This window comes from Sciurus vulgaris (assembly GCF_902686455.1).
Source record: "Sciurus vulgaris genome assembly, chromosome: 12".
Classification (NCBI taxonomy): Eukaryota; Metazoa; Chordata; class Mammalia; order Rodentia; family Sciuridae; genus Sciurus; species Sciurus vulgaris.
The window spans coordinates 65,020,708-65,048,091 of NC_136473.1; the positions used below are offsets into that span (position 1 = coordinate 65,020,708).

Sequence of the window (27,384 nt, forward strand, 5' to 3'; positions counted from 1 at the left end):
TGGAGATGGAGGTGGGATTGGATTGGGTGGGGAACAGAGTAGAATGTGAGAAAGTACTGTGATGACTTCTTCAAGTTTTTTTTTTTCTCTGGTGGGAGCAGAGAAATGAAGCAGGAATAATTCTCCCCAGCAAGGAGGAGGAATTAAAGTAAGGAAAGTTCCTTTTTAATTGGTCATTGAAATGTTTTTAAGGTTTAAATTTATATTTCTCATGGGTCTTAAATGGGAAAACGAGAAAAAAATTCTTAGCAGTTTATAATCAACATGGGCTCTCAATCAATGATTGACCAATAATGTCTGGTGGCAAGTGACAAAAGCCAACTTGTATTTGTTTAAACAAAAAGGGAAAATGTATTGGTTCATATAACCAAGTTGGGACCAGAGACTTGAATTCCATTAGAAATTTTCTTTCACTGACTGTCTCTTTCTGTTTCCTCTCCTACTACAGATTTAAGGGTTTTGGGAAGGAAGCATGGGAAACTACTGATTATCAGAGACTCCAGGTTACAGCCTCTCATCTTAGTGATCAGAGGAGAAAATGGAGTCTTATCCCTGTCCCAGATCCCTTTTGAAAATTTCAATGAAAAAACTCTGGCCTGTCTTGGCTCAAGTGTCTATCTCTTGAACCAAGTATTGTGACCAGAGAATGAGGAAATATGATTAGCTCATCTTAAATTACACGTTCATAATGTGTTAGTCAGTTTTCTGTCACTGTGACAAAGTATCTGAGAGAATCAACTTATAAAGAGGAAAGGTTATTTGGACTCAAAGATTCAGTGCATGATCACTTGACCCTACTGTTTTGAGCTTACGGCAGCATCATGGCAGAGTTGTATGGCTGAGGAGGACAGTTCATCTCATGGAAGCCAGAAAGCAAACAAAGAAACAGGAAGGGGCCAGAGTCCCAATATTTCTTCCAAGGGCCTGTCCTTGATGACCAAAATTCCTTCCACTAGGGTCCACCTCTTAAAAATTCCACCACCTCCCAATAACACCACAGACTGGGGACCAAGCCTTTATTAAACACATGGACTTTTGGAGGACATATCAAAACTGTAGTACTTTCTCTTGTCCAAGGGGACAGAATACTTTCCTAGAAGTGAGAAGGGATGGGTTCCAGGAAATCTAAAATCTTAGTTGATCCATTTAAACTACTGATGATTATAAATACTTTGCTTGCTTTCTGGAACATGTGTAGATTATGGGTCCATAGTCTTATAATTATAGCATAGTAAGGTCTTTTATTTGTCTATTTTTTGTACTTTCACTATTTTATTTGATGTTCAAAATAACCATAGATACTGGGTGGTATGAGGTTCTTATTTGCATATTTTAGATTGAGAAACTAAGGCTCAGAAATTTGGTGGCTGATCCAAGTTGTACAACAACTTCATGTTAGTGGTCAAGAATCTTAGTCCTTCTCTAGACCTCATTTCAATATTCAGCATCATCTCTCAATTTGCTACAATAGTGAGGCTATGTCTTCCAGTACAGATACCCCAATTCTCTTTATTCTGGTGCATGACTGACAGGCAAAAAATTGGTATGCAGAAGAAAGATGGCAATGACAAGTGAGAGATTTGCATTTTGATTTTTAGATTTGTAAAAGAAATTGTTTTAAATATTTTTATATTTGTAAAACAATTTGTCAATCCATTTCTAATTAGTTTTTAGCTAGTTAAGCTAATTAGATTTTTGGATCAGTGCAAAGCAGATGATTTTAGGAGAAATTGGATGCTCTAAATAACTGTGAAGGAGATTCCACGATGTTAACTTAGGCTACTTGCTAGAAGTCAATGATAATTCAAATGATGACTGCCAGAACTTAATGGAAGGAGACACTTGCAGATTACCTGTCCAGAAGCATTGTGCAAGATCCTTCCCATGTGCTGCTTCATTTGATTCTCACAATCACTCTGGGAGAGAGCAATACTCCTATCTTCTCCAGATTATAAATGGGAACACAGAGGCTCTGAGAAGTTGACTTGCCCCCTTGTTTATAGCTGACAGTCAGGACTGGATTCTAGATCTTCATGGCACCAAAACCTGTGTCTTTGCACCATATTCTTCTGAATATTTAACCAGCACATTTGCAGATAAAGGTAAAAGTATTTGTTAATTGGGTTTTAACACAAAATCACTCTCAATCTCTTGGGCAAATGGTCTTTCTCATTTTCATGAAGTCTAAAATTTAAGGTGAAGTTAGGCACAGTGGCGCACACCCCAGCGGCTTGGGAGGTTGAGGCAGGAGAGGATCTCAAGTTCAAAACCAGACTCAGCAACTTAGTGAGGCCCTAAGTAACTCAGTGAGACTCTGTCTCTAAATAAAATACAAAATAGGGCTAGGGATGTGGCTCAGTGGTTGAGTGCCCCTGAGTTCAATCCCTGCTACCCCTAAATAAATAAATAAATAAATAAATAAAATTTAAGGCGACTCTAGCAGTGAAGGAAGCTGGTGTTTGCATGAGATTGTGATGATCTCAAGCAATATATGTAAAGCCTTTTTGTAAGTTATAAAATAGACAAGATCAAGGGTGAGGTTGGATGTGGTGGCACATGCTGTAACCCCAGATGCTTGGGAAGTTGAGGCAGGAGAATTGCAAGTTCTCACTAACAAGTTGCAAGGGTCTCACTAACAAACAACTTAGTGAGACCCTATCTCAAAATAAAAAATAAAAAGGATGGGGATGTGGCTCAGTGGCTAAGTGCCCCTAGGTTCAATCCCTGGTACAAAAAAAAAAAAAAAAAAAAAAAGTTTTTCTCCATTATTTTTGCTAATTTTAAATCTTTTTGTTTCCCTTTGAATTGAAAACAGTCCAAAAATGGATTCCCCCACCACCACCTCCGTTCATCTCTCTCAGGAGGAATCAGACCCCAAATGATATCAGGCAGTATTGGTAAACTTTAAGAAGTTTTGAGCTCTGCCTCTAACCCTTTACCCCATCCCTCCAGATGTCCATATCTCCTTTTATGTTCATGTTTTCAACAAGCCTCAGCATGGGAATTCCCCACAAATGGGTCTCTGGGGCTGTCCTTGTGACCTGGAGAAGGAAAGAGATTCACGGACCAGAGCTGCAGTGTTCATAACCACCAGCAGATCCCAGACCACCTGGCCTCTTTGCTCTCAGTGCATCTGACTGCTAAAGGAAGTGTCTCTCTACCAACAACCCACTCAAAGCAGTGAATGGTGACTACTGCTTACCTTTTCTCTTTTTTCACATCTAGTGCCTCCATATGAAAAAAACATGATCACTTCAAGTCAAGAATCTCTCCTGAAATACTTTGTGGGGAAAATTGCATCACCCCAGGTGATATAAAAATTGATGTCATTTTTTTTTCAGTACTGGGGATTTAACCTTGGGGTACTCTCCCACTGAGGAACATCCCCAGCCCTTCTAAAATATTTTTATTTTGAGAAGAGTTCTCCCTAAATTGCCATGAATGGCTTCAAATTTGTGACCCTCCTGCCTCAGCCTTCCAAGTTTGCTAGGATTATAGGGTGCACCACCATGCCTAGCTATGATGTCATTCTTTTATGTCACTCAGTAGTCAGTACCTTGGATCCTGCTATTTTGTGTATGTGGAAGTATTGTCATTCCAACTATACTTTCTCCAGTTGCAGGAACTTAAAAACATTTTATCTTGTGTTTGCATAGATTCCATTGCTCTTTAAATGAAGTTATAAAAAAATTCCTTGAATTTTCTCTAAAAGTAACCCATATGTGAATACTTTGGTGAAGGGAAATATTCAACTCCTCCCTGAACTTGACTGCAAAACCCAAAGGAGTGGTTGCTTTTTGTGAACACTGAGTCTTTCTCATGACCCCTGAACTCCACTAAGGGACTGACATGCATATCCTCACTTAAGTCTCAGGACAAGCCCACGAGCTAGATACTATTAACCTCATGGCTCAGGTGAGGAAAGAGAATATGTAAGGAAGTGGCCCCAGGTCATGTGAGAAGTAGCAAATAAGCAGCATTTAGTTCCAAATAAGCAGTATTTAGTTTCAAATTTGCCTGACTCCAAAGCTCAAATTATTTATTTTTAAAATTAAATTTAACTAATACATAAAAACATAAAATTATACATATTCGTGATGTTTTAATACATGTACCATTGCAGAATGTTTAAATCAGGTTAAAATATGTCCTCACGTGTTTATCATTTCTTTTTTTTATTTATCTTTTAATTTTTTACAGACTGCATTGTGATTCATTGTACACAAATGGAGTACATCATTTCATTTCTACGTTGTACATGATGTAGATTCATACCATTCGTGTAATCATACATGTACATAGGGTAGTGATGTCTGTCTCTTTCCACCATTTTTCATACCCCCTCCCTCTCATTTCCTTCTACATAATCTAAAGTTCCCCCATTCTTCTCTCACTCCCCCCCCCCCATTATATATCATTCTCCACTTTGGTTTCTTGGGCTTGGCTTATTTCACTTAGCATGATATTCTTCAATTCCATCCATTTATTTGCAAGCCATAATATTATTCTTCTTTATGGCTGAATAGTATTTATCATTTCTTTATGGTAAAAAATTTCTGGGTTTTTTTTTTTTTTTTTTTTTGCAATGCTGGGGATTGAACCCAGCACCTTGGGTTTGCCCGGCAAGTACTCTACAAATGGAACTATGTCCCCAGCCCTGGCAAAAAGTTTAAACATTTTTTCTTCGAGCTTTTTGAAATGTACATTGTTGTTTTTCAGTCACCCCACTGAACCATAGAGCACCAGAACTTCTTGCTTCTATTTAACTGTAATTTAGTACCCATTGACCAACCTTCTCCCATCCCTCCCTCCCCTTCTCCCTACACTCTGCTAGCCACCTCGACTTCCATGAAATCAGCTTTTCTAGATTCCGCATATGAGTGAGATCATGTAGTACTTGTCTTTCTGTGTCTAGTTTATTCCATCAAGCGAAACACAAGGAAGCTCACATTATTAACTGCTATGCTACAGCACCTTTCAAGTTTTCAGAAAGTGAGTGCAAAATTAAAATTACCCAGAGTCTGATATTTCCTCAATAAGCAAGTTGCATTATTTGATGTTATGGTAGGGCTTGTGTTCTTCCCACTTCTTGGGTTAGTACTAAGAGCATCTTCAGTTGCAAGAAGTGGCATCTGGAGAAACCCTCGGAGGCTTTAAGTAATGACACTTGGCAAACTGACCAGTGCAGCTCTGAATTTATTTCTGGCTTCTCCTTCTGTAGTTAGGCTGTAGTGGGCTGTAACTACAGTGCTATATTTCCCCTTACCAACAGCCCATTGAAAGTGGTGTTGACCACTCTCGTGTTCATATTTTTCATATTTCATCCCTCTATCATTAAAAAATAAAAGCAAGAATAAAAGAGCGTGTCAAGTCTTCTAAATTAATGTATTCTGGAAAACTGAGGGTCAAATGAATACTTTTGGAATACGATAAGTATCTTTGTACAAAGTGTTACAATACAGACCCATAAAATTTCACCAAGGAAGAGCTGACTTTGTACACAAGATTCCTCAACCACCCAGAGAAGGGATTGCCTTTTGCAAAGTCATTGCATTTGTGCTCTGTATATTTGGAGAACTGTTCATCCTTTCATAATGTATTTAAAATCTGGAGCCTGTTGCTATAGGGAAAGAACTTCCTCTTTTTCTGAGTAAGAATTTGGTGCTTTGGAAAAGATGTCCATTTTCTTTCCTGAATGGAACAGCAGCTCTTGGTACTAGAACCCTCCAAAAATGAAAGCAAAAAAGTTGCTTTTTCAATTACTAAAAAAAAATAAATAAGGGTTTGTTAATTTCTGGATTGAATGCTAGTATAGAAAATCCGAGACTACCCAGCATCAAAACTTTCAATGTCATAATCTCTGAATTTATTAATTGTGTTGCATCAAATTTTCCTTCAACAAAAAGCAAAGTTGAAAAATCCTTTCATTTGTTTAGGGAAAACAACACCAAAATGATCAAATTAGTGTAAGGTGAAGATGAAAATTATAAGCTCTAGAGTTTGATGATCTCACATCTGTCATTTATAGATGGGTGATTCTTTTTTAACATACTATAATATTTTATTTACTTGATATCAGCAAAAACAATATATAGAGAGAGATGGAAAAGTCCTTGAGGTTGGGAGTGTATTAGTGTGACTGGAAAAGGGCATGATAGACCCCTCTGGGGTGATCTGAACATTCATATCTTAATTTTCAGGAAGTTGCACTCATTTGTCCAAACTCGTCAGTTGTATACTTACAGTAGAGATATTTTACTGTGTGTGAAGAACAACGATCCTGTTTTCATCAGCTTTTTCGTCACTGTGACCAAAAAGACCTGACAAAAACAATTAGAGGAGGAAAAATTTATTTGGGGCTCATGGTTTCAGAGGTCTCAGTCCACAGATGACTGATTCTATTCTTCAGAGCCTGAAATAAAGCAGAGTATCATTGCGGAAAGGTATGGCGGAGGAAAGCAATTGGGACATGGTACTAGGAAGCAGAGAGAGAACAAAATATAAACTCCAAGGGCTTGGCCCCAAGAACCAGCCTCCTCCAGCCACACCCCACCAAATTAATCTCTACCAGGGTTAAACCTCTTATAACCCAACCATTTCATCTCTAAACGATCTTGCATTGTCTCACACATGAGCTTTGGGAGACACCTCACATCTAAGCCACAATTGAATTATGCCAGCCTTTTGTTTAAAATATTTTGAAGGTTTTTCATTACTTTCAGTGACACCAACACCTTACATCTGGCCCTGCTGCCTCTCTGACCCCATTTCATGTCTGTCATCCAGCTCCACAGACCTTTTTCCTGCTCCTTCATTGTATTTCCTACCACAGGGCCATTGTACATGCTTTGTCTCTGCCAGCAGTGTTCCCCCAACCTGGGCAGATGGTATAATTTTGGCCAAATTACTTAGAATTTTTGGGCTTCAGGTGATTCATCTGTAGAATAGTTCATAACAAAATATTAAATAACAAATATAAAAATATTTTCTGGGAGCTAGAGTGAGAGTGAAATGAGATAATGTCTGTAAAGTGCTCAGCACAGGGCTGGGCTAAGGAAGAGTTCAATAAACAAAAGCTGCCGAAGCCTCATAAATTAGTGTAAGTGCAGTCTCAATTTCTGTTAATTAATTATATTGTACACACACACACACGCACACACACACACGTAAGTGAAAACATTTTACTGTAGTGCATTTTGTTGACAGTATCTGGGAACACTAGTCCTTTCTCAAGATCAGGAACTGGGTCTTGGACCGGGGCATCAGACCCTGGCTCTGGCTTTCTAGTTCCACTGACTGCACTCCTGGGGCAGTGACACTTTCTTGTCATCTACCTACAGCCAAGGGAATGACTAGGCAATAGGCAAGACTGATACATTTTTGCTGACTTCAGGTTTTCCCTTCAGTTGTGAATGACAAAGAAATGCAATTAGTAAGGGCTACTTCGGCTCTGTCAGATGAGTTAGGGAAGGTGTCACTCCTTTTTGGACTGTTTTGACTGCTGTTCTGTTAAATATTTTAGCAATTCCACAGTTTAAAGACAGTGTAAACCAGAAACTGGGAAGGGTGCGGTACTCAGCTCTCTCTTGTGTTTTAGAGTGTGTCACTGTTGTTCATTCTATTACACACATGCTTAGTGCTAACACGAACACTAATGGTAACATTAGTTAACATTTATTGAGCGCTTACTATGTACTAGGCACTGTTAAAAGCTTTCTTTATATATTAACTAATTTAACCCTCACTATATTATTATTCCCATTTTATAGTAATGAAAAAGTGGGCCAGAATTACTAAGGAACTTGTCCAAGACTACTCAGCATCAAAACTTTCATCAGTCAAAATTTTTACTTCTTCTACATTATTCATTATTTTATGTTAATTTTTAGAGCATAATTAAAATGAACAACTTCCAGTTGGGCGCAATGGTGCACACCTGTAATCCCAGTAACTTGGGAGGTTGAGGCAGGAGGATCACAAGTTCAAAGTCAGCCTCAGCAACAGCAAGGTGCTAAGCAACTCAGTGAGACCCTGTTTCTAAATAAAATATAAAATAGAGCTGGGGATGTGGCTCAGTGGTTGACTGCCCCTGAGTTCAATCCACAGTACTCCTCCCCCTGAAAAAAAGATCAGTTTCCTCAAGTTCTGCATGGGATATTTTACTGGAGGTGGAAAGGGACAGTTTATTAAGCTCCCCAAGTTTGGAGGCTCATCTCGTATAAAGTAGGACCCTCATATCAAGATTTCTTTAGCTCCATTGTCAGGCACCTTCATTGTCGGAGATCATTAAAAGACAGGATTATGCTTTATAAAACTAAGACAATGAATAGGGTTGGAAGTTAGACTATTCTGCTAATGGATTCTGGGCTTTTTTTTTTTTTTTTTTTTTTTGAGTCGGTTTCTCCCTCTGTACAAGGATGGTCTTGAAGTTTTAGTTCCATTCAGGTGATCCTCTGGGTTTGCAGCTTTTTTTTTTTTGAGTAAGAAATTTTTATTGATTTCCAGGCCAAAACCAGATGCCTCTGTGTGTGTGAATGTGTGTCTGTGTTTTCAGGAATGATTAAAAGTCAGGGGCTGTGAATGGGGGAGGTGAGGGAGAACAGAGATGACCAGACTTCACCTGTGGATCCTTTTTAAAATGAGATAAGAGTGTAAAACAAATAATAAACAAACAAAATTCCTGCAGGGCTCCCCATTCACTCTCTGAACTGACCAATAGCAAACACCCTTCTTCAAGGATTTGTTCCTCAGTCTCTGTCCCAGAGTCCTAGAAATGGTTCCAGTTGGGATGACTTTTATTTGAAACAGGGCCTGTTGCTAACCAGAGAATCTTTATTTGGAAGAAACCATGTAGATCAGGGGATTGAACTGAGAGTATCAGGTCATGTTGTCAGGGACGCATGGGGTGAGTCCAGTATCCTCTTCACTGGGCAAGCACAGAGGCAGCCAGCCTTGGTTCCTTTGGTGGCCACTGGACTTGTGCTACCATAGAGTAGACCAGTCTTTGAGTGCTGAGGGGGAGTGCCATATTACAGAGCTGTGACAGAGCTCTCCTGAGGAGAACCTTTGGTTCCCCTGCAGGGGAGAGAAAGTGAAGATTCCCAAAGGGAACCTGGAGGATGCCACGCCATGAGAGAGTAGGAAAGGGATCCTGATGCCCTTATGAAGGCTTTGAGGAGAGGAGAGGATAAAATAGCTTTTCCACGGGTGATAATGGGATGGGGGTGGGAATGGGGACTGAGTGAAGGATGAGCTCACATTTAACAATATGGAAAGCAGGAAGCGCCCTTAAGGGCAGGGTTGGCCCAAGATAGTGCTCTTCGGCCTTACTACTGGTTAATATGGAATCTGTAGTGCAACCAGCGACTGGGCACGTAGGCAGAAGTGCCCACATCCACCACAGTGAACACACCCACAGCCGTCAAGGTCCTTATCATCAAGACTCAGCAGAATATTGGCGGGAGGGCCTGGAGAAGCAGGTCGTTGGGTGAATCCCACCTCTGCAGGGGGAGGAGCGGTCTGTGAAGATTGACATCCGGACACAACCCCCTCCTCTCCGCAGCTCCCCTCTCTGCACGGTTCTGTCCCAGAAAGAGACACATTGGCCGGTGGCAACCGGCCAAGTCAGGCCCAGGCCGCGAGGGAGGAGAGGGCAGGGGCCACGGGAGGAGGCGTAAGGCTCTTCAGATACCGCCGCCGCTGCCACTCCTTTAGACTCTGGACGTGCGGGGACCGGAGCGCTCGGCCTCTGCCTTATAAAAAGCGTCAGGGCAGGGCGGGCCTGGCACCCGGGAGGCGGGTACCAGGCCTCAGCGGAGTCCGGGCGGCCGCGCCGCGCCCCCACCTGTTGCGGCGGCAGGGGCTGCCCTGGCTCGGGCTCGGCGGGCTTGGCTGCAAAGATGGGCCGCTACTCGGGCAAGACGTGCCGCCTGCTCTTCATGCTCGTGCTCACCGTCGTCTTCTTCGTGGCCGAGCTGGTCTCGGGCTACCTGGGCAACTCCATCGCGCTGCTCTCGGACTCCTTCAACATGCTCTCCGACCTGATCTCGCTGTGCGTGGGCCTGGCCTCGGGCTACATCGCCCGGCGCCCCACCCGGGGCTTCCGGGCCACCTACGGCTACGCGCGCGCCGAGGTGGTGGGCGCGCTGAGCAACGCCGTCTTCCTCACCGCGCTCTGCTTCACCATCTTCGTGGAGGCCGTGCTGCGCCTGGCCCGGCCTGAGCGCATCGATGACCCCGAGCTGGTGCTCATCGTCGGCGCCCTGGGGCTGGCGGTCAACGTGGTGGGGCTGCTCATCTTCCAGGACTGCGCCGCCTGGTTCACCTGCTGCGGCCGGGGCCGCCGTCGCCGCCTGCAGCAGCGGCAGGAGCAGGCTCAGGGCGAGGGTTCCGGCGCTTTTGGAGGACCCCAGGGCGCCGAGGGCCAGCAGCATGCTGCGACCCCCACAGCCCCTGGCTTGGACTCAGCTGTGACCCTCCGGGGGGCTTCGGTCGAAAGAAAGCAGAAGGGGGCGACCGTATTCTCAAACGTAGCAGGTGCCTTTCGGTTGCATCCTTTGGACCATTTGCCCTCCCCTCCTTCCTCTTTCCTCCTCCCTCTTCCTCCAGGCTCCTCGTCCCACGCCCTTTTTTTTTTTTACCCCTGATTTTTTTTTTTTAAATCTTTGTGTAGTCCTCTTTATTTATCTTATCCAACTTAACATTTCCCAGTATTTTATTTTCTCTCTCTTTTTTCCCCTGCTGAATCTTTAGGGACTTAGCCTATTTTTCCTTCTTTGCCTTCTCTGTGTGGAAATATTGATTTTCTTGGATATCCGTTCTTATTATTGGGCAACAGATTGCTCTCTCCGTCCCTCGTCCCCTTCACTGGTTGTGTCTGAACTTTGTTTTTTCCTCCCCCTTTGCCCATTTTCTGTCCCTTGGGTGTGAAGGGTTTTGGGGAGTGGGGGTGGGCTCTCACTTGCCCCCTTTTTTGTTTTAACATGAAAGGAAGTGGGAATGAAGTCCAAAGGTAGATCTTTCAGAGCCAAAATGTACTGCTCTGGGCTATGTGTGTGCAGAGGTAGGGGCTCCCATATGCTGGTAGGAATGTAAAATAACACAACTTTATTTTGAGTCCATTGGTTCTTTTTGTTTGTAGAACTTATACACAACACAAGGTTTCTTCTTTGAATGCAGGTGATTCTCTGAACACCCAGAATGAGCCTGAAGAGACTATGAAAAAGGAGAAAAAGTCCGAAGCCCTGAATATCAGAGGTAGGATTGACTTTGAACCAATTTGAAATCCTTTTTATTGGTACATGTGGACTGTGCTGTGCTCTTCATTTGTGCTTGACTTTGAATAAGGCAATAGTGTGTTTGAAAGTAGGCCAGTTACCTGCACAGACTATGACCCTAGTCTCTTGCTTAATCACTGCATTGATTCTGAAGTAGAAATTAGTTGCTAATGATTTATCTTTGCTTTGGTTGAACCCATGATAATGCTGCCTGCTCCCAAGCTCCACAAATCAATGCCTTGTTATCGCTTTACTTGTTTTTGTCCGTTGGCAGATATTGCTAATATACAATGCAGCCAATTTTATTTATTTATTAAAGGCTGTGTGTGTGTGTGTGTGTGTGTGTGTGTGTGTGTGTGTGTGGCATTAGGGCTTGAACTCAGGGGCTTATGCATGCAAAACACACTTTCCCTCTGAGCTATGCCTGCAGACCTAAAGCAGCCTATTTTAATTGAATATGAATTTTGATAAAGATAAGAAAAGAGTAGGTGGGCCGCTAGCCAAGGTTATGCCCTGTGTAGTCTTGCTGAATGACTCTGTGGCCTGTCATTTCTGCCAGAAAACTGCTTTTGCCGAGGGATTATCGGTTCACAAAACCTCCATTTCTGGCCCATGGTGACGGTTCTGGTGAAGCCTGTGGATGGCTTCTAACCACATGTTCAAGGTCAGCAGCACTGGGTTAAGGTCAACCATTTGAATTCTGAGGTCTCTTTGTCACTGGACACTATCGTATCCAATGTATTTCCTTTCCAATTTATTGGGCCCAGATTTTATTTTAGAGGGTTGCTGCAGTGGTTAATCCCTAAACTTTGAGAATTTCAACAAGGATTAAGGAATTCTTTACTTTTATGTGGTTTGGGGGAAACCTGTTGTGGGGCTTAAGTGGAAACAATATAATGAAAAACTAATAATCCAGGAGATACCTTCTTTATTGACAGTCTCATATCTGATTTATAAAGTGATTCTCAGAATGGAGCTACAGAGAAAATCCAGAAACAACACAGGAGCTCCTAAAAGTTCCTAAAGTAATTAATAAAAAAAATATTAAATGCAACAGGGGAATTTTCTCCTTTAAAGATCTTGGTGGCAGATCTTTTTGGAAAGAATCTGTAATGAAAAATCATTATCCTTCCATTTATCTTTCTTTTTAAAGGCTCAGTTTAAAAGTATATGGTAGGTTTTTAAGGTTCAGGTCACTATTGTAGCACTTTAGCTTTTCAAAGCATATTCTGTTTGTTGATTATCCTCATTATTATGTTACAAAGTTGAGAAAGAATAGATAGAGGGAAGGAAGTAACAAAGAATGAAAAGTAGACCTCAGTTGACATTGTGACCTTGTTAGGAAACATGCATCATCTTGATAGTGTTTAGTCCCCAGCTATTGGGGCTCCTGGGTAGAAAAATGTCCACAGTAAAATACCTTCCTGTTCCTGACTGAGCCTGTGGTCCACAGGCACTAAGAAAACCATCCCTCTGGCTTCTGAGAAAGTGAAGAATGCAGAGGATTTGGCTTCAAGCTGCCTGGGTTTGGTTCCCAAGTTATTATATGCCCTAGGTCTCCAGTTCCCTTATCTTTAAAATAAGGATAATAACAGAACCCACCTCATGGGCTTGCTGTGAGGTAACATGTAAAGTGCTTAGGCTTTTACTAGGAAAGGAGCTAATGTATTTATTGAGTGCTACTTTGTGCCAGGCACCATTCATGGGAGTGAGTCATGTAGTGGTCACAGCAGTTTTCCAAGGTGGATACTATGGCTCTTCAGCTGGAGTGAAATTGCTAGGCTCAAACCCCTGCTGGTTTAGGACCTGTCAGCTCACTTCATTTCCATTGCTTTTTTTTTTTTTTTTTTTTAATTGTATTTGCCAGAAATGGAACCTACAGCCTGGCACATGCTAGGCAAGAAATCTACTGCTGAGCTATACCCTCTGCCCTTTTATTTTATTTTATTTTAGACAGGATCTTGCTGAGTTGCCCAGGCTGTCCTCAAACTTGGGATCCTCCTGCCTCAGGCTCCTGAGGAGCTGGGATTACAGGCATGATACCATGTTGCCTAGCTTCCTTGCTGTTGCTAAATGGTACCTTTCCACATTTCAGGCCCTGTGAGGCTGGCCTCATCTTAGGCCTTGTGTCTTCACTTTGGAGCCATGATTAAGGGAAGGACTACAGAATAAATGTTAGGAGTAGAAAGACATTAGAGAGAATGGACTTCAACTTTTCCACTTTACAGATGAGGAAACAGGGTCCAGAGTGTTTGGCAACTGCCTCCAGTCACCCTGGCTAGCAGCAGAGGTGGGCTGGAATCCTGGACTCTTCCTTCACATTGCTGGCTCTTTTCATGATCACACACTGACTTCCAAATGAGAATGACTTGCTTCTCTAGTACATATATACACATGCTGCCCAGTGGTTACATTTCTAACATGTAAGCAATTGCTTTAGAAAGGATTGCTGCCCTCTCCAGATCTGCAGAGGAAACATCTAATGGGGTTTCCTGTGAACAAAAACCACTTCTTAATTTTCATTACTATTTCTCTCATTCCAATGGGAATTTTAAAACAATGAATTCTAAGAAACACATTCCATCTTCTACTTCAAATTATTGGAAAAGCACAATTCTTTTAAAATTCTCACCAGTGTATTGTGTAGTGGTTGATTTTATTTAATAGGCTCAAATATGAAACATTAAGTGTTGTAGCAGAGTGTCAGAAAGACAATTATCCCCTTAATTTCTGTATAAACATAAATAGATGAATAGCAATCCTGACATTATTTGAAAATAAATCCCCTTTGATGAATGTTTCTTTATAATTTTTGCCTTTGTCCAGTAAGAAAGATCTCATCCTTTTATAAACCACCTGTAAATTCTCTGTACAAATGAACCGTTTGTAGTTATTCAACAAATTCAACAGGACCATTAGCTTTTCCATGTGCAGGGACACTTATCAAATTTCAGTATATGTCAAATTGTCAATTTGCGATAGATGCCAGTTTTTTCCCCCCTGGTTTTATAGAAAGTCAGCAAGCGAAGGCCAAGTGCAGAGGTGCCCCATTTTTGCAAAACAACCTTGTAAGCATAGTAACTGGACAGGTGGTCGAGTTGTCCATTAAATAGTGATCTTTGTCCCTCAGGTAATTTGCCAGGTTTATCTTTCTGCATCACAGATGTGATCACATTAGAGTCTGTTCAGACACCTTCACTGCATCCAGATAAAGGTCTAAACACCGTGACTTTCAATGGCTTGCTGTCTTGGTGTGGACATTCCTTTCTAGACTTTTCTGTCCTTCTCTTCCACTCCTTCAGTGCCTTGTCTTCCCCCTCAGCCCTTCATCGCCTCACCTCCTGACCCCCAACACTTAATGCATAAGTAGAATGAGGTGAGAAGCATCGAACTCTGGCATCAGGCAGATCTGGTTTGGATTCCAGCTCTGCCTTTTTTCTAGCTAAGTGACCTTGGCAGGTAACTTCACCTCTTGAGTGTTGGTCTCCTCATCTGTGCCATGGAGATGATGGTGTTGTGGTGAGGATTACATGGGTGCTTGGAACCACATGGAGGACACACAAATAATACCATTATTGTCATCACCTCCTGCTCAGTTCTCAGAGGGTTTTCAGATGTTTCATGTACTTTTGGGAACTGGTCTCTGAGGAAGTGAGGTGGATATTATCATTATTTTCCATCACATGGCAGTACATGGCAAACATGTACTTTTTTTTTATGTATAGAAATGAACATTTTTTGAAGAAAAGAATCCTGCCAGTGAATATTGGTTCCCAGAGGAAAATGATCGTGATTGCTTCATCTCTGCATGGGAGGCCGGAAAACTCACTGCATTATCACTTCCCTAGAATTTAGGGGCTGGGGGTTTAGCTCAGTGGTAGAACACTTGCCTAGCATTTATGCAGCACTGGGTTCCCTCCCTAGCATTGCAAAATAAATAAATAAAAATAAGTAATGGGCTGAGCCTTTTAACAATAATTTTGTGTGTAGCGGGGAGTGCTGGGGACTGCTAAGCACACGCTGAGCTTTAACCCCAGCCCATAACAGTTTTTCAAATTGAAGGTCATGACAATTTGAAACCTAAAATACATTTAGTACAGTACAATCAACATTTAGAAAATTATTTAGAATTGGTTCAAGTAGAATAGCAGTTATTAATAATTTACATAAGGACCTCAAGAATGTCTGTGCATACTAGGATGTAAAACAAAATTTTTAGTATGGGTTATGAGAAAAACACATATGAAAGGCATCATTTTATGTAATTTTAAGGGCTTAGTAGTGGTACTTCTCAGAAGAAAAAACTGAAATTGGAATTTCGAACTTCCATGAGGCAGGATGTGCAGTGGTCCATTAATCAGACTTCCCAGACTCCTATTTCTAACACTTTCTAGCTGTGCAACCTTGGACAAATTACTTAGCTACCCTGCACCTCAGTTTTCTTATTTGTGAAATGAAGATAGTAACCACCTCCAAGAGTCCTTAAGATGACTTACTATATAAATAAACTTAAAACAATGCCTGATGCATACTCGTTGGTTAGCATTACAATCATTACTATTATTATTGTTATTAATTTTTTTGTGGTGCTTGGGATTGAGCCCAAGGCTTTGTACATGTGAAGTATCCCTGTCTCTACCACTGAACTATCCCCCAGATCAAGTATTATTATTATTATTATTTTCAATTAAATAGAAGACAGGAGTTACTCTATGTCACAGGAATTAAGACTTAGGAACCAGAAAATGCTGTCTTATTGAGTACCTACATTCTCTGCCTTCAGTGCTATAATATAAACAAGGAAACTCAGGATATGACTGATACTTGTGTCACTTACAGTTAATGGAGGAAGCGAGGCTCACATGCAGACCATCTCAGGTTGTGAAGATCATGACATCAAGTGTGTGTGGGAACCATTAAGTTTTCTTCTTTGAGTGCAGCGTTTTGTACTGTTCTGAAGAAAGTTAAGCCTTTGACTTTCAGTTCCTGCTGGAAGGGACAGGTTGATAGGACAACCAACTCCTGAGAAAGTTTTGAGTCTCTCTTCTCTGGCTTAGGAGAGGAGCTGGGGAGGAGAAAGGGCTTTTGGGATGGGTGGGGGAGAGGAGGCACAGAAATACAAAATAGGAATCTTTCATGTAAATATTTTGAATCAGAATCTCAGCAAAAGGAAATGTGGGCAGGCAGCCTTCTCCCTCCCTCCCTCCCTTCCTTCCTTCCTTCCTTCCTTCCTTCCTTCCTTCCTTCCTTCCTTCCTTCCTTCCTTCCTTCCTCCCACAGTTCTGGAGAGAAAACCCAGGACTCACATGTGTTAGGCAATTGCTCAACCACTGACCTACATCCCAAGCTGTTTTTTTTTTTTTTTTTTTTTTTAATTCCTGTATTTTGGGGGGGTGGAGGGGAGCTGGGTAAGTTGCCATGAATTACCCTGAGAATATTTGCAGAATGCCATCTGAACTGCGATGTTAGAATCCTGGAAGTGTTGCCAGCAGGAGGAATTAGCCCCATGAAAGCACCTTCCGTGTGAGACTGTTTAGCCACGAGTGAGTTGTTAGTAATTTGGATTGTTATTAATTCTACTGAGTGGATCTCTGGGATATGTAGAGAGACAAAGCAGACCTTTCTTAATCTATAGCTTTCCTCTAGAGCAGTGCTTTGAAAACTTTAACAGGCATTCAGATCACCTGGGGATCTTGTTAAACTGTAAGTTGGGTTCAATAGCTGTGTGATCTTGAATGAGTTACTTAGCTGTTCCGTGCCTTAGTTTCTTCATGTGTAAAATGGGGATTCTGCATTTCCTCCTCCCTTTCTTTTCCTCCTTCTTCACTTTTATTTGCATTTATTTTATCCTGAATTTATTCCCTCTCTTCTGTTTAGGAACAGTTTGTTCTTTTTCATTTCAGTGTGGCAGGGGCGCTAGGTAAATCTGAGTATGAGCTCTGAGAGGTGGTGTATCTGGGTGTTTTGTTCATCTGGGTGTCTTCCTTGGCCATAGAATCTGCATCTGAACCCGTACGTTCAGCATCACTCCCTGTGTCTTTAAGTGTATGCAGCAAAAATTCAGCATTCTTTCTGGGCCACCAACCCGGTGTCCAGCCCTGCTGCTTGGCCCAGGCATACCTGCCAACTCCACCATTCACATATTGCTTCTTTAGTATAACATCTTTCAGACATTTGATGGCTTTTTGGATATGCATATCCCTAAGGGCCTGGGCAGTTTCTCAGGTGATATTAAAGTGAATATGAAGATTCAAGCCTCCTGATTTGCATGATTTTGTGGGAGCTTCTGGGTCAACTGTGAACCATTTTTAGATTACTTCCGGCTGTTTCCAGGAGAGTGAGTGAGACCCTGCATCTCTAACGAGCTCTCCTGTGCTGGGTTTCTGCTGGCTTGGAATAGCAAGATGTTGCTTTCTGTAACACAGATGCTTTGTGTTTATATTTCATTACCCATTGCCGAATTTACTAAATGCCAGTTTAATTGATGTCTCACAATCAGTTGGGCACCCAGATCTCTTTGCTGACAGATGCTTATTTTCTATATCATTATTGATACTTTTAGAAACAGTTCCCTTAATTCAAGGTATCCATGATTTTTATTATTATCCGTAGAATATTAATTCAATGAGGATTCAATTTTTATTTTATTTTGACAAATGGCTCTTTGTGCAGTGGACATTTGTTGGAGCCCCTGCTCTTGAGACTTGCCAAATACCATTGAAATGACTAAGTGGGGGTGGGGGAGCAGAGAATGGATCAGGATAGAAGGAAGACAAAGAACAAAAGACAAAACTCCGAGGTTGACATAACTCAGTTCTGTCTCCTTTTAAAAACATTTGAAATAATTTAAAGTATGGATGCTTGTCTGAAAAAAAAAAAACAAGACATTTACAGGGCCTCTTTTCTGGCCTGGTGCCCTTTGAAGGTGAGTGGTAGTGAGGTGAAGCTCTGAGATAGTGCAGTCACTCTTCCTGCAGGTGACAGCTAGTCCAGATTCTCCCAGGCAGTTCCTCTTCAGTGGTTCTCTGGGTCCTGGGATGGTGGTCTGGGGTTTTCTTTTCTGTTCAGAAAATCAGTTGCTATTATTTTTTATTAGGATTCATTCTGTTGTTCTGATGAAAGAAAAACAAAGCAAATAGCAATAGCTATTCATATACTTGAAAATCCAAGTGTCCCATGGCTCCCAACTTCGATCTGTGTTTCACTGGTTTCTCTTTCTTCTTGTCAGGTGTTCTTTTGCATGTGATGGGAGATGCCCTGGGGTCTGTGATTGTGGTCATCACAGCCATTATATTCTATGTGCTGCCCCTGAAAGTCGAGGACCCATGTAACTGGCAGTGCTACATTGATCCCAGCCTGACTGTTGTCATGGTCATCATTATTTTATCATCTGCCTTCCCACTCATCAAGGAGACAGCTGTCATTCTCCTGCAGATGGTCCCCAAAGGAGTCAACATGGAAGAGCTGAGTAAGTAGACTGAATTCCGATCTAGAATCAGTGTCAACTGAATGTCATTTCAGGCCAAAGGGCCAGCATTATGGCAGAGCAGTTGGTTTATATATTCTGAAATACATGAAATCACCATGCAATAGAGACATCCATCATGTGGTTTGCAGCCTAGCAAGATGATTCACAGCTCTAAAATCCAAAGGTCCTTTGTAAGCCATGATTCTGTGATTCAGCTGCAAAAATTTTAATGATATAGTACTTGGGCAGTACCTACTTCTGGGCTATTTGCTTTCACTTCAGAGATTTATTTTAACTCAAATAAGGTCACTTCTGCCAAGAACTTGATTTTGTTCTCCTTTTGTATTTTCTGAAAACATGAATCATTCATAATCTAGATCCTGCTTTCTAGTTAATTGATTTTTGTGGATGTGCAAATCACTTCATCTTTCGTAAGACTAAAAAGACAGCATTTTAAATTCAGAGCTTTCCTTCATTCATTAATGAAATCTGCCTCTCCTTTCCTCAAACAGAAGTCAAGCTCTCACTTTAGTGCCTCTGGGCAAAAACTTTACGGATTTTGTAGAATTTCTAAATGTTAACTATTCAGATGTTGGTGATAAACTGAATGTATGGCTTTATTTCTAGTGTTTCTAACTGGAGATTATATTTTCATAGAATGAAATTATTTCATGCATATTATTTATTTATCATTGCTTTATCAGTGAGCCAGTAAACTTGAAATAGAAACTGGAAGACTTTATTTCATGACATATACCTGAAATTCAATTAAATGAATCATAATACATTGGATGACTGTGGTTAGACTATCCGCTGATAGAGGGGTGATTTGCAGTGTGTTTTTTTGTTTGTTTTGCCATGCTAGAGATTGAACCCAGGATATTGTGCATGCCAGGCAAGTGTTCTGTCACTGAGTTACGTCTCTAGACCCCCTTTTTTATGCTAGGACTGGACCACAGGGCCTTGCTCATCCTAAGCACATGCCTTCCCACTGGGTTACACCTCAGCAGCAGCTGGCTGTTCTTTGAAGGCTATGTTCCTGCCAGTGCTGTGCTCACCTAGCATGCATGGGTGCCAATCTGTGGAGCCACTGCCAACAGCTTTGGCTCCTGCTGTGCTTTTTTTTTGGATGTTCTGTTTGTCTTTTTTGGTCTCTTCTCTGGCAGCATTGTCTCTAAGAGCCAGTGAGGTATGGTTAATTCTTTGGCTGCTTTAAAATTTGAATCAGAGCACGTACGATTTGCCAGTGCTACAGGCAGAGGAAGTGGTGGGAGTGGGGAGACACAGAAGAGCAGGCAGTCATGCTTTTGCCTTCCAAGAATCTAGCTTGTTTCCCAGTTGAGAAAACAAGATAAATATATACGAAAGTCTGTGATAGCCAGTATACTGGCTATGCCTTTAAATAAGGTCATATATGTATTTAGAAACATTTTTTAAAGACAGTAATAACAATAGCAACACTTAACAAGCTTATTACATGCTAGGTACTGTTCTAAGGGCTTTACTTACCTAGATTCATTTCAATCCTTAAAATAATACTATAAGGTAGAATTATTATCTTTCCCAATTTACATATCAGGAAACTGAGGCACAGAGGGGCAAGGTAAATTGCCTAAGGTCATGCAGGTTGTCAGAGACTACACCCGGATTCCAACTCTAGCTGGTTCCAGAGTCTTTGCACATAAGGACTGTTCCATATCATCTCTCTAAATAAATATTAATTTTAGAAAAAAATACAGAAAAGCCTAAATAGTGTAAAGAGATCCCTTATAAATTGATCATGGAAATTGTCAGTCTTAGTATTTTATTCTAGTACAGAAATTTTTTTAAAAAGATCATGTCATATATGTAGTTTAGCTGCTTGCTTTTTTAACTTAAAAATACCTTATGTACGTTTATTTTTATTTTTTTTGTTGTTGATGGACATTTATTTTATTTATTTATTTATATGCAATGCTGAGCATCAAATCCAGGACCTCACACATGCCAGGCAAGCACTCTACCACTGAGCTACAACCTCAGCCTGCTTATGTACATTTTTAAAAAAAATATATTTTTAGTTATAGATAGACATAATACCTTTATTTTATTTATTTATTTCTATGAGGTGCTGAGGATAGAACCCAGTGCCTCACACATGCTAGATGAGCACTCTACCACTGAACCACAATCCCAGCCCCTTATATACATTTTTTATATGCTTAAATATGCAATTGTTTTTTTAACAACTATATCATATTCCATAGTGCAATTGGGTTAACTCCTGTTTTTCCATTGTTTTTTTTTTTTTTTCATTAATACAAAGAGTTTTAACCAAACCATTCTTGTACATACAATACATACTTGATTATTTCCTTTGGGTTAAATTTCCTAGAACTAGAATTGCTGGTAAATGTTTTTGATTGCTAAATTTTACTTTTTAAAAAAGGTATTCCACTTTATGCTCTCATGGAAAGCCCATTAGAGCGTCTGTTCCCTTATGTACTCAACAGCCTTGGATTTTTTTTTGGTACTGGAGATTGAACCCAGTGATGTTTTACCACTGAGCTACATCCCTAACCCTTAATATTTTTTTCCTTCGAGTTGGGGTCTTGCTAAATTGCTGAGGCTGGCCTTGAACTTGCTATCCTGCCTTAGCTTCCTGAGTTGTTGGGATTACAGGTGTGCACCAATGTGCCTGGCTGACATTTTTGTCTTGCTGTTAAACTAATTTTCTTGAATTATTTTTCATGGGCTAACAATGTGTGGTATAGGAATTCAGAGAGGAGAAAGAAGCTTATGGGAAAACATTATTCACAGAAGGACAGCTGTTTTTCTGTTAATTTCAGTAGATGCACTGCCATTTTGGTGAGCATGCTTATGGAACCTCAGCCTGGATGTAGTTCTGTGTTTCAGTTAGAGCATCCACCAGGACTTCTGTTTGTTCTTCTCTCTTCTAGTGAGTAAACTGTCTACTGTGCCTGGAATCAGCAGTTTGCATGAAGTGCACATCTGGGAACTTATAAGTGGAAAGATCATTGCCACTCTGCACATCAAGTATCAGAAGGACAGGGGATATCAGGATGCCAGCACAAAAATTCGAGAAATCTTCCATAACGCGGGAATCCACAATGTGACCATCCAGTTTGAAAATGTGGACTTGAAGGAATCTGCAGAGCAGAAGGATTTATTATTGCTCTGCAGCCATCCCTGTGTCTCCAACAGCTGTTCTAACAAGCTGTGCTGCCCCCCTGGGTCAGTGCCTCTGGCCCATGTCAGTGGCTGTGCTGAGCACAATGGCGGTCCTCCTCTGGAGACATACCGTAGCAGAACAGACACACCGGAAGTGGCCATTGAAGTGTCTCTGGATGGCTGCCTTTGTGACCACAGACAAACTCTTAACAAAACTCAGGAGGACCAACATGTAAACAGTACACATTTTTAACCTGCTACCCACATAAAATCAGACTATTTAGACAAGGCACTTTGGAATTGTCAACCTGGCTGGTAAAAAGAGTTTGTGGGTTGTGGGCTCTGACCAAGCTTGCAGTGTGTGCTCTTTGTGTTCAGTGGGAGTTGGCTGTTTGGGATTTTAGTGAAACATGTCTGTTGATTTTCATGTCACTGATGACCATTTTCCATCACCTGAGTAACTAATGCTGCTCTTCAACAGTTTCAGTTTAAACATGCATTCTGAAGCAAACTACACTAGAGTATATGTCAGGGACGTTGACGGGCTGGGGCTCAGTGACTGTGGACACAGGATTCAAAGTAGTTCTTGCTTTTGTGTATGAGTATGTGGTGCTGGTGATAGAACACAGGGCCTTGAACATGCTAGGTAAGTGCTGTACCACCAAACCAAGTATCTCCAACCCCTGTTTTCAAACTGATCAGAACTTCTAGCTCTCAGGTGAGCTCCTAGCCTAAGTACACATAGAAAAAACTGATGTACCATGATAACTATGTTTTTCTCCCCTTGAGGATCATGAAAGAGGAAAACTAGATATGTCTGGCACTGCAGAAATAGTTTTTCTGTGATTCAATTTGGATAAATGTAAAATGAATACCTATTAAGGTAGAAAATGCTCTCAGAGCATTAGAGTCTAGTGGGTAAGGAGAAAAATGTGATTTTTTTGACTATCTTTTCAGTTTGTTAGGCTAGAGAAAACTTTCTGCTGGGAACTGAACTATAGGTATGGTGTATTTCAAATGTTTTAAATACATTCTTTTCACTTGGAAGTGTGGGAATATTTCTATTTCCTTAAGTACTTATTTACTATCTTTTAGACAATCTAGTTGGGATTATTTTCACTTATTACTTTGATGGTGATTTAGTTAGTTGTGCAAATTTCCTTAGAGTCTCTTGTTATCTGATCACATTGATCTGTGTAGCATTTACCAGGGGAAAATAAGTATTCCTGAGATAGGAAAATGCAAGATATTGAGTGCTTATTTCTGCCAAATAAATAAGCTATACTGCTATTCCTTTAATTAGATATATTTTAAAGTATTTATTATAGTTGCCATCTAGCAACTTGATGGACAAGTTGATGTCTCAGTGAAAAATGAAAATTAATTTAACTGCTACTTTTAATGTGCTTTGAAGAACTTAGCATTCTCTTTTATATCTCTGACCCATATTACCAAGTTCAAATAAATTTATTATAATCTAATTTAGACCCATAACTGAACTACATTGGTCATAAAGAAGTATCATCTGTATATTTAACAGATTGTTTAGGCATCAGTATTTAAGTCTCCTAGGTATGAGAAAATGGGAGGTCCCTTAGAGGACCAGCCTCTTCTTTGATAATTTGCAAGACTGACTGAAAACCATCCTTTTCTAGGCTGTAAGTTTTGAGTCCTGTTTAGAATCTGCACAGAAGCACAGGGATCATAACCAATGACATCCACATTTTTCATCACAAACATAATTTTAAAAAATTTGTCTTTGTTAGGGAAGGTGATATATACCTGTAGTCCCACCTACTCGGGAGGCTGAGGCAGGAGGATCACTTGGGTCCAGGGGAGTTTGAAGCCAATCTGGGCAACACAGTGAGATCCTGACTCAAAAAAAAATTTTTTTTTCTTAGTCTAAATTTGAAGACTGATAAGTAAACAGCTATGATCATGATGTAAGATCATTAATTTTTTTTCTTTGTAAATTTATTATCTAAGGTTAAATTGGCTGTAAACAGGTAAATAGAAAAATTCCCTAAAAATGCATTCATCTCTAGAAGTTTATTGGTTTAGGTAATATGCACTTTATAAGCCAAAGGCTGGGGGTGGGGGGTAAATAGTAAGACACCATTTCTATTTTTAGTATCCAAAGTGAGACTTGTACTCACATAAACTACAGGATTCTCTTAAGAAATTCACCATAGTGAGATGTGAACCAAATTCTTTTACCTAAATATTGCTTGAGATGCCTTAGCTGGAGCCAAAGAAGAAATTTGTCTCTTTTTTCCAAATTTGAAGGTCTAATTTGATTTCATACCATTCTCTCTTTATTAAAAGGAAAAAATTATAATTTTGCAGTTTTTGTGCAACTGGCTAAAGGAACACATTTCAGTTTGTTTCTAAACAATGACCTTTAATTAATCCCTAAAGTATTTTTCTGGAAAGGAAAAAGCACTTAATTCCAACATAATTAAATCTCACCTCAGAAAATTATCTTGATCGACACCTATAAACATTCCAAATTATGGATGAGGGCCAGTGCAAAATAATGCCTTTGTAAGATAGTTTGGCTAAGTACATTCAAACAAGCTGAATAAGTGCAATATTCTTGAATCAGATTAGGTGAGTTGCATTTGTCACCTGCTGGATTGTACTTCAATCTGGGTTCTACTCTCCCTTCAGTTGTCCTGTCTTTTAATTCTCCCAAGGAAATGCAAGAGTTTTCTTTTTCCTCTGAATCAGACTTGTTTAGTGATAGCAACACCTGATGAACAGTAGATTTATAACAATAGCTTTTGAGATTAGAGACTGCCACTCCGTTTATGTGCTCATATTCTCATATGCTCTTCTTTTTTTTAAGCATTTTTTTCTTTCTTTTTTTGCTTCGATGCTGGGTATTAAACCGAAGGCCTTGCACATGGTAGGCAAGGGTTCTGCCACTGAGCTAAACCCCTGGCCCTGAAAATGTTTTTAATAAACTCTGTGGTATCCTATGTGTGTCAGGTCAGGGCACCTCATGTTTTCTCCACCTCCTGATAGCACCAAACTGGAGTCTAAGGCTTTAATACATGGGCCAGTTGTCCTGCTCAGCAGTCTGGCTATTTATCCTTCTAGCACTTTCATAGCCCTCCCGCCCTTCTCTTTCTGTAGAACAAGTTCTTTCCACATTGTTGCAGCACCAGCTGCAGAAAGCACTGAAACTGCTTAATTTTCCAACTTCTGACTTTGCTTTTGAAAATGGAGGCTAATTTTGTTTTTTGATTCTATGGGGCCATCATGAATAGCCACAAGGCTACCAGACTCCATTGTTGACAGAAAAAAAATATTGTGTTCCTTATTTTTGATACAATGTCAATTAAAATAGGGAGGTATTAGTTGAGGAAAAATTTAAAGTTAATTTCATCACATTTAGTTACTTTTTGGGGGGTGGGGGCCGCTGTTCGCACAAACTCTGGTGGAGGTAAATTTGGAACTCCACAACTCAATTGGAATGAGTATTTTGAATGTAAAGAAAATCACTGAGTTAGACACTGGATTATAAGGCAGCTTCCCAGTGACATATGAAGAACTTTTGCTGTGTTTAAATAGGTTTTTCAATCTTCACATTATTGATATTTTCTACCAGATAATTTCTGATGTGTACATTGAATGTCTGGTGTATTATAGGATGTTTAGCAACATCTTTGGTTTCTATTTGTGGATGCGAATAACATCTTCCCAAGTCATCACAATAAGAAATGTCTGTAACATTACCACACAACCCCTGGGGGAAAATTTACCCCCAGTTCATCAGTTTTTCAGGATTCACTCTACAAACAGTACTTTTTTTTGTTGTGCCAGGGATCAAACCCAAGACCTTGCACATGCTAAGCACATACTATGCCACTGAGCTACCCCTCAGTCAAATACTATTTTAAATGGTGAGATCAAACTATTTATAAAAATGTATGATTGTCTCTACATATGAATTTTGGACATTTAAAGAAAAAATATAATTTTAAAAAATTCCTTAAAAATTATGCCAATCTGTCATTAGGACAATGAATGAAATGAAAGAAAAGCATTTGCTCTCTGTTCTGTGATAATTTCTTCAATTCTTGGATAGTTTCAGTTTGATGAGCACACTATAAATGAGATTGGATAATAACAGTACAATCGATTCTTGGGGTTAAGTTTTTAAATTCTTCATATTTGAAATTCTCAATTTTAAACTTGATGTTTCTTGTTATTAGTTTTTGGTAAGGAGCGCATCTTAGTGCTTATGACAAGTTTAGACATTAAAACACACTTCATCCTTTATGACCATCTTAATCCCTTGCCAAATCCTATTTTCTTTGAGGGGGTTACATATATTAACTGAATTTGGAAGTATCTTACTTTTAAATGTATTTTCACACTTTTGTAGTTCAAAACTGCAAGAAAGACTAATTTAGGAAAAACGGGGATACATTTCCTGATTTAGTGTTCACATTTAGATAAATGACCTCTGACTGAATGCCTGTCTTATAGCTCTGCCTTTCATCTGATCCATTGTCACCTCTTTGCACTTCTGAGTGTATTTACACCCGAGCGACCACGGGTAGGAATGAAGTTATTGAATCAGGAAACTAGTTTCTCAAATGGAACATGCATCAGACCATAATCCTCACTGTAATCCAAATGTTCTTATGAACTTGAAGTTTAGCTAGTGTAGATGTGTTATTTTCTGGCACTTCTCTTACCAGGTGTTTTATTCTGGAATTTTTTGTTTACATGGAACATTTTTGAATGCTTGCTAAATGATCAACTGTCACCTCTTAGTACAAAGCCAGGCCAGAGACACTGAACCCACTCTGAATTCTAATGAGAACAATTCAGAAAGATAGATTTACGAGGGAGAATGACCCCTTCTTGGAGGTTTGAGGTTATGTTACAATATTGTGGAGCTTTGTTGCTTAAAGTCCTTCTTCTATCTTCATAGGCAATTTGTCAAAGTGTAATCATAATATTTGGGGAATTGTTAAAACTTTAAGATATAGAGTTTAAATAACTCATTACTAACTGCATGTGACTCCCCCAAAAATGTATGTATGTCTGCATACCTTTTGAAGGTGAAAGATGTTCAATGGTGCTGTAAATAAAATTTTTAAGAAATAAAAGTACAACCCAGGTGTTTGTGGAAATTGAACAGATAACTGAAATAGTTGACTTCATTTTGTCTTTGTCCCTTACCCTGGCAAACAGAAATTTCTTAGTTGGATTTGAAAATTTGGGCTAATTCTTGTTTTCTGTTTTGCTGGCCTCTTGTTTACACCCGTTTCTACTACCCTATGCCACCTACAATATAACAAGGCCCATGTGTTAGTCAGCTTTCTGTTACTATAACAAATACTTGAGATAGTCAATTTTTAAAGAGAAAAGGTTTATTTTGGATCATGGTTTTGAAAGTTTTAATCCATGATCAATTGTCCCTGTTCCTTTTGGGCCTGTAGAGAGATAGCA

General features: G+C 40.2%; 1 protein-coding gene across 3 annotated transcripts in view; it reads left to right on the forward strand.

The window, feature by feature from the left end:
* The window catches only part of SLC30A10 (solute carrier family 30 member 10), a 48,173-nt gene extending 21,106 nt beyond the window's left edge, over positions 1-27,067 (forward strand). Inside the window, exons 1-4 of one of the 3 annotated variants that reach the window (XM_079107829.1) lie at positions 8,697-10,536; positions 11,179-11,256; positions 18,505-18,744; positions 21,684-27,067. In XM_079107829.1, coding sequence (XP_078963955.1) covers positions 9,900-10,536; positions 11,179-11,256; positions 18,505-18,744; positions 21,684-22,168 — 1,440 coding nt within the window. In that variant the 5' untranslated portion in view covers positions 8,697-9,899 and the 3' untranslated portion in view covers positions 22,169-27,067. Of the gene's footprint in view, positions 1-8,696; positions 10,537-11,140; positions 11,257-18,504; positions 18,745-21,683 lie in introns of those variants that run through there. The other 2 variants (XM_079107831.1, XM_079107830.1) reach the window with 2 other exon arrangements.
* Positions 27,068-27,384: the final 317 nt, after the last annotated feature.